We start from the raw sequence: 15,055 nt of genomic DNA, 5'->3' as shown, positions 1-15,055 counted from the left end.
GCCTGTCACTGGGAGAATGCTGCCAGCCAGGAAAGGGATGGGGAATATTGCCACTTTTAAAGCTGTACAGAGACCCTGCCTTGGGGTTTTTTTCCTCCCTTTCAGCACAGGGGTGTTTATGCTTTGTGTTCTGCAAAGCTGGTTCCTCGGGTTGTCAGTGTTAGGTAGGTATGTTAAAATAAAAATTGAAAAAAAAAATTTAGGAAAAAGAAGGAAAACAAGCCAGAAACTTAATTCTGGCAAAAAACAAAGCCCTCTCTTTTCCTTCCTTTATTGGTCGGTGAATCAGAAGGCTTTAACTTGAGCAAATCTGTAACTGCACCCCTCTCAGAAAGAGTAACTTCATTGAACACACACACACACACACACAAAAACCCAAAACCTTCAAAAGGCATGGAGTATTGTAGTGAAGGAGCCTGCCTCTGAGGGTTAAGTAAAGCAAACAAACTAAAAAAGTGCTGTAGTCAGCTGCAAACAAAAAGCTCATTGTGCCCATGTCCCACAGGATCCTTGGAGAAGGAGATTTTAAACCTACCAAATGTTTTGGTTCTGTGCTGCAGTCAGTCATTACGGCCTCTTTTTAAGATGCTCATTTGACCCACGTTTAAATGGAGGAGAACTATATAATGTTATTAATGACAGGTATATTTTTGGTTCAGGATGTCGTAACGAGGGCCTCTTGGACAAAGTGGGGTTTTGTCTTGTTTTTACCAGGGGGGTCAGCAGTTACTTCAGAGACTTGTTACTGCTGGGCTGAAATTACTCCTTACTCTGGGCTAAAATTCTTGGACAGCTTCAAACCTGCAGTAATTGTTGACAAAGTGCAGGATTTTCCTTCTTTTTTTTCTTTCTTTTTTTTTTCTCTCTCCTGGTAGCTGTGCACAAAAAGATTAAATCACACCCCACACAATTTGCATTGTGCTGCTAATATATATTCATGTCAATGTGACTCCAAACCAAACAGGAATTACACTAAACCAGCACTTAACCACCCTACTTTCTTTCTCTGCCACTCATTTTTAATGTGATTTCTCAGCTGCTAAAGTGACTTCTGAGAGCCCATCACACACAGCATACCCTCCAAACTAAACTCTGCATTGTGTGATGAAAGCTATCATTCTGAAAACAACACATGGTGAAGAGCAGGTAAAAGTCCACGGCTTCATTTAGCTTTGAAAGAGTTACTGAAAGTTGTAATTCTGAATAATTATAATTTTGGAGCAACTCGGGGCTTTGGAGCAAGCAGACAGCGTCACCTAGTGGGGTTTCACTTCCCATTCACCGTTTTCTGCTTCTCGTGGAAAAATCGTCATTCCATGGTATTGCTTTAAAAACATCCCAGACCTAGCAATCTGCTCCACCACACAATCATTTCTTCCCAAAACTATAGGACTGACAGGGATTTTATGTTCCAATTTCATCAGGTAGACTTTTTTCCCCCACTGGCTGAATTTCAATTAATTAGATTTCTTTTCCAAATTATTTCTTTTTGCAGAGCTCTTCCTGATTACTCAATCTGCAAATTGCTTCTTGTGGATAGCTGCACATGAATGTGTGTTTTCCAGAGTCCCTTTCTGTTTTTTGCAAGCTGCTGCACGGGACTAAAAAAGTTTCCCAATACATTCCATCTCTCTGTAACCAAAAAACCCAACCCCTGCAAGTGAAATCTTTTGCAGAAGTATTTAGCAAAGCTCCTCCTGGGAGTTTGCCTTGCTCACAGTGTGACTCAGTCATGGGGAGTGTTGGGTTCCTGCCTGGTCCAAACCCTGCCAGTTTCCCAAAATCCTATGCAAATAAAACTCAGATTAGGAGCTAAAGGAAAGCCATTCAACCAGAACCTAAAAAAAAAAAAATAAATATCAGGATCACGACATGTGATTTTTGTGTGTGCTTGTAGATAGGTTTAAATATAGGAGCTGTCTTCAAATTGATTTGAGTTTCTCCCAGCAATGACAGTAATGATTTATGCACACATTTGGTGCCTCCTTCAGGCAATTATTTTAGCATCTGTCTGAATCTGTATGTGATCTTCCCTGTGATCATCCCCCTTCAGGCAAGACCCACGCCTTTAAATCACGGTGTGTGCTTAAACGCTCACTGAATGGAGTTTTTAATCTCAAGAATGCTTTTGGTGAGTTCTGTCACTCTGCTTCCTTTCACAAAATTAAACAGAAAAATCCTTTGCAGGACTGGAGGGAATTTTCCTGGAACAGAGCCTGCACTGTAAGATAGCTTATTGTCTTCTCCATGTAAAAATGCATTTAAATACTAGGCGACCTTAATGGAAGTATCTCATACATGGCCAAATCTTCACAGAAATCTGGTTGATTTTTTTTTTTTTCCCTATGGAAAAGAAACGCAATCCTGTTTAAACTTCCCAAGTGTCTCCTGCAGCAGCATCAGTGCTGTTACACAGTCACAAATGAGGGTTTCCTGGGCTGATGCATGTGCTCATTGTAACCTCGTGCTGGTCTTGTTGAAGTTCAGCCACTGAGTAATTCCCGAGACTCACTGAAAGTGAGATGTAATTTTTATTTAAGCTGTCCAATTATAACAACCCCCACCGTGAGGGAATTCATTCAGGGCTTTCCTGATAAAGATTTCTAAGACTTTTTCTGCTATTGTGTTGCAAAAAAGAAAAAAAATAAAAGAGGGAGAGAATTGTATTCCTGTTCTTATCAGAGCTATGGCAGGAGAAGAAAATGGTGATAGTAAGGTTTGCAGTGGTGGTTTCAGCTTAGTGATTAATACCAGGCAGGAAATGTTGCTTCACTTTGAGATGAAATGGCACAGAAAGTATCCAATCAGCCAGTCCCTACCTCTTCCATTGTTGATTTTTCTCTAATTTGCCTCATTAGTCTTGCATTAAGGAGGAATCAGATAAGGAAGTAGCCAGAAGGAAAGAAAATAAAAATCACAACTGCAACCTCCAAAAAGTGCCAAGACAGATTTGTAAAAACAGCTTAGTTTAACATGCTGAAAACATGTTTCCTTTCCCCAGAAGGGAAAGCCTTGACCTGTAAATCTAAATAGATGTATTTCAAGTAAATTATTTCCTAGATTCAGTCCTGTACAGAAGATTATTGGCCTTTACACAATACCGAGGTCAAACAGTAAAGCTTTGTTGGCATCTGTGGGTTTTTTTTTATTGTGCTTCGTTAAACACAAAGCTTGTTGGCTATTTTGGAGTGATTGATCTCAGGCACTTGATGAGCCTTTTGGAGATAAAAGGAGGGCTGAAATTCCCAAAGGAGTGTCTCAAAGCTGAGATACTCCTGGATCCACCTGGGCAGTGCAAGCACCTGAAAGAGCTGAGTGGATTACCCATCAGTGAGGAAATGAGCCCGTCAAGAAAGGCTGCTTATCTGAGATTTAACATAACAAATCTCCCACAAGGTGGGACCTTGTCCATGATGGGAAGATTATGCCCCTTCTGTTTAATTAGCAGCCATCTGAATGAGAATAGGTAGTGACTGGCTAATAAAGTTCTCTGCTTTACAGCTCTTGCTGTAGTTCTGGCGTTTTTAGCTGATTTTATGTGACAAGCCAGCCTACCACCCAACACGACTGTGAATTTCCATATAAGGAAATCCTCCCCAAAAATGTGGAACTTAATAAAATGTCCTCATGGGCTTTTGAAGCCGTCATATCCAAACTCCTCCTGTGAGGCAAGAGAATAGATTTTTCCTTGTTTTATGGGCTGTGGATGGCCAGCCAAGTGCATTATCTAGTGCCACGTAGGAAGCCTGAAGAGCTGGATCCCGACTGGGCTCCAGCTCTAAGTCATAGACCATCCACACTCTGCAGGGAAATTTTCAGGGCCTTTGAGCAGAGAAAGCCAGAACAAATAAATCCAGTGTGACAGAGGAGGCTTTGATTTCAACAACAAAACCAAAAAAGTACAAGTAAGATCAACTAATTATTGCAGTAAAATTAAAAGCCCAAAGGGTGTAAAACTCCACTTCTCGTCCTGAAATGATGGTCAGGCAGACTCCCCAGGGACCAAAGGAAGGGACCAAACCCCTGTCCCTGCAGTCACTTGGCTACACAGAAACCTCAGGTTCTTGAGGAAAAGTCCCAACCACCCTGCCACTGAGGGTTTTGAGAGTTACTCAGAGTGGGTGGTGCAGTGGTGTCTGCCTGAGCCTGCGGTCTGTGCTTCGTCAAAGATGGGTTGTGGTAAAAAACAGAGAATAAAAAAAAAATGTAGCTGATTTTGATATCAGCTAGACGGGGCTTGGAACAACCTGTTCTGGTGGAAGGTGTCCCTGCCATGGCAGGGGGTGGCACTGGGTGATTTTAAAGGTTCCTTTCAACCCAAACCATGCTGAGATTCTGTGGTTGCTCCGGGCCTCCTTCTCCACAGCTGGAGGAGGAGTGTGGCCAGAGAAAGCTCCTCTGAGGTACATTTTGTGCCTTGTACATAATTAAGATTATATGTCCAGAAAAGTACATTCTGGAAGCGCTTTGCATTTTAATACAGAGAAAAAATTCATGTCTGTTGTGGTAATGTTGCTTAAAGAACAGAGTAGTGATGGTTTTCAGGTCACTCTGCAATCACCCACTGTCAATATTTCTGACAAGGACTAAAAACCTTACAGCAACTTTTCTTCCATGTATTCATGAAGTATTTGATTCTATTTAGGCTTTGTCTTATGAATGATGCAGCATTGCCAAAGGCTTTTTCCCATTAATTTTTTGCTGATATGGGTTTACTGGAGATCTACAGATCTACACCAGTAGAAACCAGATTCATGCCTATGCTCATGCAAAGATCTATTCCACAAGAGAAATGCAAAATATTAGTTTATTTGTCTAGTAGCCTGTTCCACTCAAACTGTGAGAATCTCTTTGTATCATTGTCCCATTATCAGTGTCTAAATAAGGAACTGGAAAACTACAGAGGGGCTGGGTGGGGACCTAAGAAAGCAATTCAGCAGTCTGGAACTTCCTCTGCTAAGCAATTCTGGCACCAGACCCAGGCAAAATCAGAGCTCCTCAGCCAAAATAAATCTGTGCAATGACGCTATCAGATGTGAGGTAACAGCAAGTCATGCTGGAGGATATCAGACATTCCTGAACAAACCACAGGGCCTAGATGTAATACCCTGCCACCACGCTGCAGCCCTGCCAGCTAAGCAAACACGAATTTTGGAGTCATTTTGGCAAGGCAAGCAAGAGCACATGGAGCCTGTGTGCTGAGGGTGGGAGCTGGCAGGCTGCTGAGCACCTCCAGCTCACACGCCCCCAACAGCCCCTAAATATCCTCCATTCCCACACTCTCATCCCTATGGAAGCAAGCAGCTCTGCAGCGTTATTTCCACCAGAAAACAGCTGCAAGGCTTGCTGAAATATTTCCTTGGCTCTCAGGACATTATTGATGGAAGTTTCTGCCACTAACCTTACAGTTTTCTTTAATTTTTGTATCTATGCACACATTCTTGAAAGCTAATGGATCCTAAACTTGAGTAAATTAGTTGGTGTGCACTGTAATTTAGGACTGTTAAACACTAAGAAGTTGAGATGGAGTTAATTTAGTTCCAGCTGAAAAGGGGGGGTGTTTTATTAGAGGTAATAAATTCAGTGCAGAACAAATTTATTCAGACTGTGCTGGTTAAATTGCCTGGATAATTAAAACCTATGATGGGTAAGATGACACGTGGTAGGAAAAGGTTAAGTATTTAACTCATTTTCCTTTCATACTTTGATTCATTGTAAGATAAATACTACTTGTGTGGGGTCTGTTAACTTTATTTCTAAAATGTGTTCACCCAGGCAGTGAATAGGGGTTATTTCACAAAGAAATAGAGAACTAAACTTTTATGACATTTGTACAGGCCAGATTTAGTCAGAAAGATGTAAGCACTGAGGAAAATATAAGCACTGTAGAAACTGTGTCATTTTGCCCATACAAGGGGCTTGCTGCCTGGGTAATGTCTGGCATTTATGTGAATTCCAGTTCTTACAGATAGCTATTTTTATCCTTCCTTGAATTCTTCCTGGAGTGACACAACAGAAATCCCAGCGAAAATCAAAAATCGTTAGGAGTGACTTCCAAATATCCTCTCGCTTTTCTTGGCATAACATGATGCAAATCTCAGATTCCTGTGCTTTGTTTGGGAGCAAAGTGAGGGATTATCCCACCTGTGCTGGCTGCCAGGACAGGAGGCTGCATGTCCCCTCACAAGAACTGCTGCCCAAGTTTTAATCAGTCTGACTAAAGTGTTGCTACTTTCCCTGCTGGTTGATTGTAAAAACACACTGAATCCTCCCAAATTTTCACCCAAAAATAACATTGTGCTGGTATTTCCCAGCCGTTTGAAGGTTCTTTTGTGAGTTTTTATTTCTTGCTTGTTTTGCACATACCAAAACCCATATTTCTACTTCGAAATGTAGTGCATTTTGAAGAAGCACTTTCTGCTGTTATTCATATATTTTCATAGATGTTTGAGGCTGGTTTTTCAACAGAGGGCAGAATTTGAATCACCATTTCTAAAGCTGAGAGGCTGCTGTCTGGGCTCAGACTGCCACCTAGCATTTGTAATGAAAACACCAATCTCCAGTGGTTCTGGGGGCCAAATTCTGGCTCTTTCACTTATGTTGCACCTAATTCTGCACGTCATCCCTGTGGAATGACTTCATTAACTGAATGAAATCATCCAATGCCATAAATAATCCAAGTCTGGGAAGTTAGTCTGTAATTTCTCACTTAGTACATGTGCTCTAATGAGGGTAATGGGATATTTATTTTCTTGCATTATACTTCGTGATATTTATGTAGAAAAGAGTGTTTTAGACACACTTAGGATCCAGTTTTACTTGTGTCTCTTTGTTTTGTTCACCTCACATCAGTTTACAGTAAATGAGAAGTTAGACCAGAATATTTTTCCCCTTGAGATAATCTTTAATATAGTGGGAAGATACTCTAAATCTACCTTTGTTTAGCCCACTCTTACCAGCCTGAATCAAACAGTTGAGATTCCTTTTTGCCACAGGTGATATAATGGGCTCTTTTGTTAATGTAAATATTCTCCAGCCCTGGGAATGATGGTTTTGCTTCTCTTTTCTGCAGCAATATGAGAACTGGAGACCAAACCAGCCAGACAGCTTCTTTTCTGCTGGAGAAGACTGTGTTGTTATAATCTGGCACGAGAATGGGCAGTGGAATGATGTCCCATGCAATTACCACCTCACTTACACCTGCAAGAAAGGAACAGGTACAACCTTTACAGTGACAAAATCATAATTTGCTAAACTGCCATTCAGTTCTTCTGACCGTGCTCTCTGGACCTTGATGGATCCATCAGTTTTCAGTCCTCTTGAACATGTCACTGAGGATGACATGAAGAGCCCTGAAAAAAAAGACTTTTTCCTTAAATGCTTGTAGTAACTTCACTGCTTTTCAGGTTTCTTTGTGTGAGTATGCCAACTTTTGGCTTGAATTTACACTTAGAATTTAAACCAAAAAGGCAATACTGACCACAATATCTGCCATTTTCCCATTTCCAACACTATTAATTTTGGTTTACAAGACTGGAGATCTACAGAGCAGACTGATCCCCCTATCCTTGTCTGGATGTTCCTTTGGGAATCCATCTGAGGTCCCTTGTCACCTTCCTTAGCCAGGGCTCAGAGGCTGGTCCCAGCCCACAGTGGGCTCACAAACTGAAGTTTTGGGTGATGCTCTCTCTTCTTTCCAGTGGCTTGTGGCCAGCCTCCTGTGGTGGAAAATGCAAAGACCTTTGGGAAGATGAAGCCTCGCTATGAGATCAACTCCCTCATCAGATACCACTGCAAGGATGGCTTCATCCAGCGCCACATCCCCACCATCCGCTGCCAGGGGAACGGACGATGGGATATGCCCAAAATTACTTGCATGAATCGTGAGTTCTCTGAGAGAAAAACACTGACACAGCAGAAACAGCGGCCTAATTTGAGATTAATAAGTAATGAATGTGTGTTTTAAGAGAGGAGCGTGTCTGGTAGGACAGATTACGGTGGAAAAACACCAAGCATCCAAAACTAATGGAAATTTTCCTCTTCTGTGTCTACTTACGCCTTGGAGTGGTTGCCTAGAACAGGGGCTGGACAAGATCAAGAGAATAAAGTGGGTATTTATTAAAGGCCTTCAATAGGTGCATCTTGGGCTGTCAGAAGCCTCCCATGGGCTGCACCCAAGATGGACAATGGTCACGAGTTTTTCACACAATTATAAGTTTGGTCCATTTACATTTCAGGGATTAATCTTCCAATTACAGCTTCAGGTAATGAAGTCATTTACCCCCAGTTTGCTCCCCCCAATTCACTTTTGTTTATACTTTTGGGGCCTGAGGCTGTCCTCAGGCCTAGAGGAGTTATCTGACCTAAATATGAAGACAGTAACTAACACTTTATATTGAGTTTAGAGTTATACCCTAGAGCAGAACAGGATTTGAAAAACACAAAGGCTAAAATCTTAAGGCATCATTCCAGAAGGCATTAAGATTATTTTAAAGTCAGAAAATCCTGGCATCAACAGGTTCCTAATAATGCTAATGACTCTTTTTGCAGCTGTGTGTATGCCTGTAACACTGCCACAGCTCCAGCTAATCATTTGTTTACCCTCTAATTAACAAGGAATAAACACAACTGTGTTGTGAAGTGTAGCCGGCCCATTCACATCTTAATTTTAAACAAATTTCCCCCCCCTTTTTTTTTTCCCCTTCTCCCTTCTCTCTGCAGCCTCCACATACCAAAGGACTTACTCTAAGAAATACTACTACAAACACTCCTCATCAGGCAAGGGGACGTCGTTAAACTCATCCAAGCACTACCACCGCTGGATCAGGACGTGGCAGGACTCGAGGCGCTGAGAGCTAAATGGTGAATTGGGGATTTCCACCATTTCAGCCAAAGTCATAACTTTCTGTGCCTTTTTCTATCACTTATAGGAGTATTATCGAATCGTTTTGAAACTACGGACTGCAGTATTCACGGCGCGTTTTTTGCAAAAAAAAGAAAAAAGGAAAAAAATAAAAAAATTGCGGTGTTTATCAGAAAATTTAAGAAATAAATAAAAAAGAGGAGAAGTGCTTATGGGGATAAAAGGAAACCATTTCCAGCCTATAAAGATTATAAGTTTTCTATATGCCATCGGTGTGGACCATTTTATGATATGTACCAGCCTTCTGCAGTATTTAAACAGCTCAATTTTAGCACCAATGAAAATGTAAATAAGATGATTTTAATGTTGTTTCACTGTGTGTTGTTTTTAAAATCCTGTATATAAAATGAAAAGTCACACTAATTTCAGGCATATTTATGGTTAGAACGGCCTCAGAGGTCTTCAGTCATTTATGACGTTGTTTCTGTGTTGTTTACCTAGGCTGGAAATGGTTGAAATAAAGACTTCACTGACTGAAATTTGAAATTATCAGGTGAAGATAAACACACAAGTGACAAGACTTTTTTTTTTTTTTTTTTTTTTTTAAATGGGAGCTGTGCCAATTCCCACCCAAGGTACAGTTTGTGTCCCATAAGATGAAAAGTTTAGGCAGAGCACATAAAAGTGGCACAAAGCATGAACTAGGGACTGCAATATGGAACATTTTTTCTGCTCTCCATTCCAGCTTCAGCACATGTGAGAAAGGACTGTATGGAGGAGTTGTGTATGACAAGGAGAGCCTGTAAAATTCCAAGTGCTAATACATTAACTTTATCAACCAGGGCCACTTTTTTTCTTTTGTTTGGGTTTTTTTGTTTGTTTGTTTGTTTGTTTTGAGAAGAGAAAAAAAAAAAGGAAACAAGGAAAAAATTTACTTTCATGATATTAACCACAAGGTCTATATTACAGGTCTCTGCATTCTAAAATGGAGATAGACCTGGTGTTTGGGGGATTTTTTTTTTGTAGAAAACAAACAAAAATCAAAAAAGTAAATAATTTTGTATATATAACCATTTTTTAATCTTTTTATAAAGTAATGAATGTTTGTGTATGAATGCTGCAGCTGTGAAGCGTACATAAATAAATGAAGTAAGCCATACTGATTTAATTTATTGGATGTTATTTTACCCATACAAAGAAGATTCAAAGAGCTCACCAGTGCAGTATTAGCCCCTGAGCTCCACTTTTGGAACCATCTTTCAGTTCAGCTTGCTCTTTTCCCCAGGAGAACAAAAATTCCTGCTAAACAGGATAATTTGTTGGCGGCTAGATGGGTGAGAGCTGTGCGTGACCCACAGAAGAATCAGGATCTTGGCTTTCTCTAAAGAAGCGTGTGCACAGATTGGTTCTAGGTTGTAGTTTGGTGCAGTGTGTACGTAGGAGTTTTCTGCTATGGTTTCTTGCCCCGGTCAGTGCCACCACTGACCCGGATGTGTACAGTGAGTGTAGGAGGTGACGTTTGAAACGGCCTCTCCACAGAAAGACTTGTTGTTCCTGCAAAGTGCCTTGCACACCTTTGGGCACAGGACAAAAAAAAAAAAAGTAAAAAAAAAGAAAAAAGTTTTAAAAAAAAAGGAAAAAAAAATAATAACAGTTAAAAAAAAAAAAACAACCCCGTGAAAATAAAGTAAGTTCCTTAGGATGTACCTTTTAAAGTAACATGAAAACCACACACACAGAGGCGCGAGGTTTACGCCTCTGTGTTTGCGTGGGGTTGTGATGGGGACGAAAAAGCAGAGAGGGAAAGGAGAAGAATTGAAGCCCAGCCAACAGGGCAGAGCTGCCCGTGGAGTGACCTTGCCACAGCTGAAAGCAGAGTCAGACAACACCTCCTGACCCTGAGGAAAGGCAGGGGCTGCTGCCCACACTTGTGGCAGGACCTCCTTGTGTTGGCCGGTCCGTTCCCCACCCCTCACCCCCAAACAATGCACATAATACTTTTCTCTATTTATATTATTATCTTGTATAGTGTATAATGTGAATGTCTGGGGTTTGGTTTTTTTTTTTTTTTTTTTGTGAATGAAAGTCTAAAATCTTTGTAACTTTTATATCTGCTTCTGTTTCACCAAAGAAACAAGGTTTTGCTATACTGTGACTTGTCTTGTTATTGCATGTCTTCCTGTTTAAATCTATGCAATGTGATTTTTTTCATATGAATACAACTAGACTGTCAGGTACTTCACAATTACCATGGGCTTGGTCAAGTGCCCACTGGAGTCAAAGAGTCAGCTGGCTGAACTTTAGTAGGTGCTGGATTTGACTTTATATAAGCAGCTTTAGGGGATATTTTAAGATATACATTGTATGTTTTGAAGTCGATTATTGCTTGTAAAAGTCAAGGCTCTGTTCATTAAATATACACTAATCTACACATCACTTCCTTGTACCAGAAACACACAGAACAGAAAATATATTTTAACACTTTGCAAACTTTCTCACCATATGTATAAAAAACCCTGCATAGATTTGTTGTTTTCTTGTCTACTTGTTGGATTTAACAATGTTGTAAGACATTCAGATAACATTGTGATTGTAGTTTTAATTAGGTTAGATGCAGTGCTTATATTGATTTTTTTTCATCTCCTTCTATTACGCATAATAAAATAGGTCTGACAACATTCCTCATTAAAAAAAGAAAAAACGACAAAAAAAAAAAAACACTAAAAAAATCTGTCACCCACGCTTGTTTATTTAGACAGGGAATGACAATTTATTCAGCTCTGAAGAATTTTTATAACTGATGTAAACCCCAAAATGTTTCTGTACCAACACCTTGCAAAATGCACACACCTCTTGTGTCACAGGGGTGGCTCTGCTGTGAAGCCAAGGTGCTACCATGACAAATGCCATCATTCCTTCACCCGGAGCATCCCTGAACTCCAGTCTGGGCAACAATGCTGGGGTTGGAGGCAGAGAAGACAAAACCAGAGATGTCACAAGGGTCTGGAGTGCCAGGACAAAAGGAGATGGCTTCAAACCGAGAGAGAGCAGGGCTGGCCGGGATCTTGGCAATGAGGAATTGTTCCCTGGCAGGGTGGGCAGGCCCTGGCACAGGGTGCCCAGAGCAGCTGGGGCTGCCCCTGCACCCCTGGCACTGCCCGAGGCCGGGCTGGACACTGGGACAGTGGGAGGTGTCCCTGCCGTGGCAGGGTGACACTTTAAACCCCTTTTCTACCCCAGCTATTCTATGGTTCTATGATCTAAATGCAGATTTTGCCCTTTTCGTGCCCATGACAGTCTCTGCAGAGTACCCAGTGCTGCTTCAAACATCCCCCTGTCCCTTCAGACACTGACAGCACTTGAATTCCTGGGGTGCACCCCACAGGGCAGAAATTAGCCAGGACAACTCCTTTGGGAGACCTTCCCAAACAGCAAGAGAAGGAGCTGGTTGGGGCACATATTCCAGTTTTCCAGTTACACTCTAACAGATGCACACATTCATGAAATTAGATAGAGACATCTCTGTGATGGCAGAACTTTGGTTTTATGGGATCCCCTGCCTCCTCTCATTCCCAACAACTCATCAGGCTGGGGATGGAGGAGCCCTGCAGGAGGAAACACAAGTCCTGGAATTGCAGCAGAGGGGCCAGCAGGATGCAGGCAGGCTGGCAGGGGGCTGTTGGTGGAAAGGATTTGCAGCCAACAGGGCTTTGGCATCAGAAATTGCTTTGCCTGGGCAGTGGCTGGAGGAACACTGGGGATCACCATGTGGGTACAGTTAAGGTCAATGTGATACGCTTTTCTAAGAGAAAATTATTCATTTCTGTAGGTGACATCTCTGCCCCGAGCACAAGCAGAGACCATCCCTGGGCCATGGGAGTTGAAGCAGCTGGTGCAAAAAGAAAAATCCATTATTTTCCAAAGAAAACACACAACTTGTGTTGTTGATTTTAAGCAGTGATGTGTGCAGGACTCCATGAGCATGTTGTTCTTCCTGATGAATGATAAAAAAGATACAAACAATGCTTGGAGGAAACATGGACAAAAGCTTGAAGGCCACCCAAAGCTGTTAGCATGGCAGAGAAAAGAAGTAAGGACAGAAACATCACCCAGAAAAAGGTGTATCATTTCAGCCCTCCATCAGCAGACCTGGAAGGAAGCTTAAGGCCTTGATGGCAAATTTTGTTTTCCATAGCAAATAAATATTTCCAGGTGGGGAAGCCATCAGCTGTCAGTGCAGCAGAGGCACAGTCACTGTGTAAATGCTGACAGAACAAAAAAAGCAGAACCTTGAGTTCTATGAGTGAGGAATTTATTGCTGGGGCAGGGATGGGTTGGTGACAGCACCAAAATGCCTCCAGATTTCCAAAAGGTGGGACAAATGAAATGAAGCTGAAAGCGGCCCAGCAGCCATTTCTTCAGCCAACTTCTGTGGTGGTTGGAGGAGAAAGTAAAAGGAAGACAAACACTGTTGGTGGTCCTGCATGGATGCAGCAGTGTGAGGAGCAAGGTTGCTGGGATTAAGCTCTGGAAGTTACATCATGCAGTGGTGAGCAGCCCCCTGGCAGTAAAAGCCCTTTCTGAGACAGCAGGGCAATCAGTTTAGGGAAGGGAACAAATGGTGTGGTTGTCTCTGGTAGCAGGAGAATGGCAGGAATGCGGGGCCTGTGTTTCTTACAGCCTTCGAGGTGATAATTGCACGTACTGTTCCTGCTTGGTAGGGGAAAAGGGGGAAAGCAGAGGTTTGGCACGGGTCACACAAAAAGATCTGTGGTAGATCTGTGTTCACTAAAGGCCCTGTTCTTCCACAGGCTTGAAAAAAGAAAAAAAAAAAGAGGAAAAAGAAAAAATTGACTTTTCTAAGCAGGTGATGGAAGATTTAATTGCAAGAGGCAGCAGGAGTTTAGTCTTCTCAGAGTTAGAACAAACTTGGGCTCACCCAAATGCCATAACTTGGTCAAAATAAATATTCTTAATAAGCTTGGGAAAGGAGGAAGAAGCACCAGATATTGCTGATGGTGCTGTTTGCTTGCTGGATGAGGGATCCCTTTGGTTCTTCCTGAAGGGAACTTCTTCCACCTCTGCTTAAACCAGGGCAGCTTCCAGATGTGCTGAAATCCTTAGCAAAGATCCAAATTCCAGGAATTGAAAGGATCTTGGGTTATCAAAGATCAAAAATTCTTACCAAGGACCCAAAATTCCAAAATAGTACATGGCGGGGTAACATCCCCTGTGCCTCCCAAAAGTGCGTTTCCACAGGACTTTGTGCTCTGTTACAAAAACATGTGGAATTTGGTGAATTTCAAACCATGCTGCAGCTAGGCTGACATTTGCAGCTTCAAAACAGGTGATGGCAAAAGGCTGAAACGCCAGATGATCCCCTTAGCTTTTGAGGGAAATTAAGACGTTTTTTCCTCTCATCAACCTGAACAGGTTGTGCTGGTTTCCTCACATTTTCAGTTTATAAACGTGTTTTGTTTGCACTCTATAATGACAGGTGGTTTTTTTTAAAGAAAAAGCTACTTCAATCTTTCAGGTTTTTTTTAAGACAAGACCTTTTAGCCCATGTTTGCTCAAGTGGGCAACACTTCCTGTCACTCTCTAGTCCTTGAAAATTGTTAGGAACAGCTGTTTGCACTTGTAAATTCAAGCATTTGAGTTTAAAATGACAGGCTGTGTGAACATAGGGATTTGTCAAGATGAAGCGACATTAACTATCATTAATAAGTGATATTGCTGGAGCAAAATGTCTTCTAAAGATAAAAGCTTTGGACATCCAGCATCACTTAGTGCTGCTCTTGGGAGATTCTTCCTGAAGAACAGACCCCAGATGTGAAAATTAATGAGAAATTTGGGGTTCAGACTACTTTTGAGATTAACAATATGCTGGATACTGGCTAGCTGGATTGGCCCCAAAACAGGAGATACATACTCACTTGATTTTGGACATGAAAGGCCCAGTTTCACCCCTCTGAGCTGTTTTATGGCAAGCACAGCTCAGAGTCTGACCTACCTGCACAGCCTGTGGAGTGTTTTGAGGTCACCTTGGGAGTTATTCCTGTGTTCCTTAACCTTGGGGCACAGCAGCGCCAAGGTCTAATGCAAACCTCTTCTCCCCCTTTCCCTCAAATCCACTGCTGACACTTTGTGCTGAGGGAAACACTTTTCCTGCATTCTTTGCTTTTTTTCTGC

The 15,055-nt window shown here is 41.8% G+C and overlaps 1 protein-coding gene across 1 annotated transcript in view; it reads left to right on the top strand.

The window, feature by feature from the left end:
• The window catches only part of VCAN (versican), a 90,031-nt gene extending 80,011 nt beyond the window's left edge, over nucleotides 1-10,020 (top strand). Inside the window, exons 12-14 of the mRNA XM_058044319.1 lie at nucleotides 7,073-7,217; nucleotides 7,701-7,883; nucleotides 8,722-10,020. Of these exons, the coding sequence (XP_057900302.1) occupies nucleotides 7,073-7,217; nucleotides 7,701-7,883; nucleotides 8,722-8,852 (459 nt within the window). The 3' untranslated portion in view covers nucleotides 8,853-10,020. The remainder of the gene's footprint in view (nucleotides 1-7,072; nucleotides 7,218-7,700; nucleotides 7,884-8,721) is intronic.
• Nucleotides 10,021-15,055: the final 5,035 nt, after the last annotated feature.

The sequence above is a fragment of the Melospiza georgiana genome, chromosome Z (assembly GCF_028018845.1).
Source record: "Melospiza georgiana isolate bMelGeo1 chromosome Z, bMelGeo1.pri, whole genome shotgun sequence".
NCBI lineage: Eukaryota > Metazoa > Chordata > Aves > Passeriformes > Passerellidae > Melospiza > Melospiza georgiana.
Note: the sequence above shows the minus strand (reverse complement) of the source record. Positions and strands in the feature narration are given on the sequence as shown.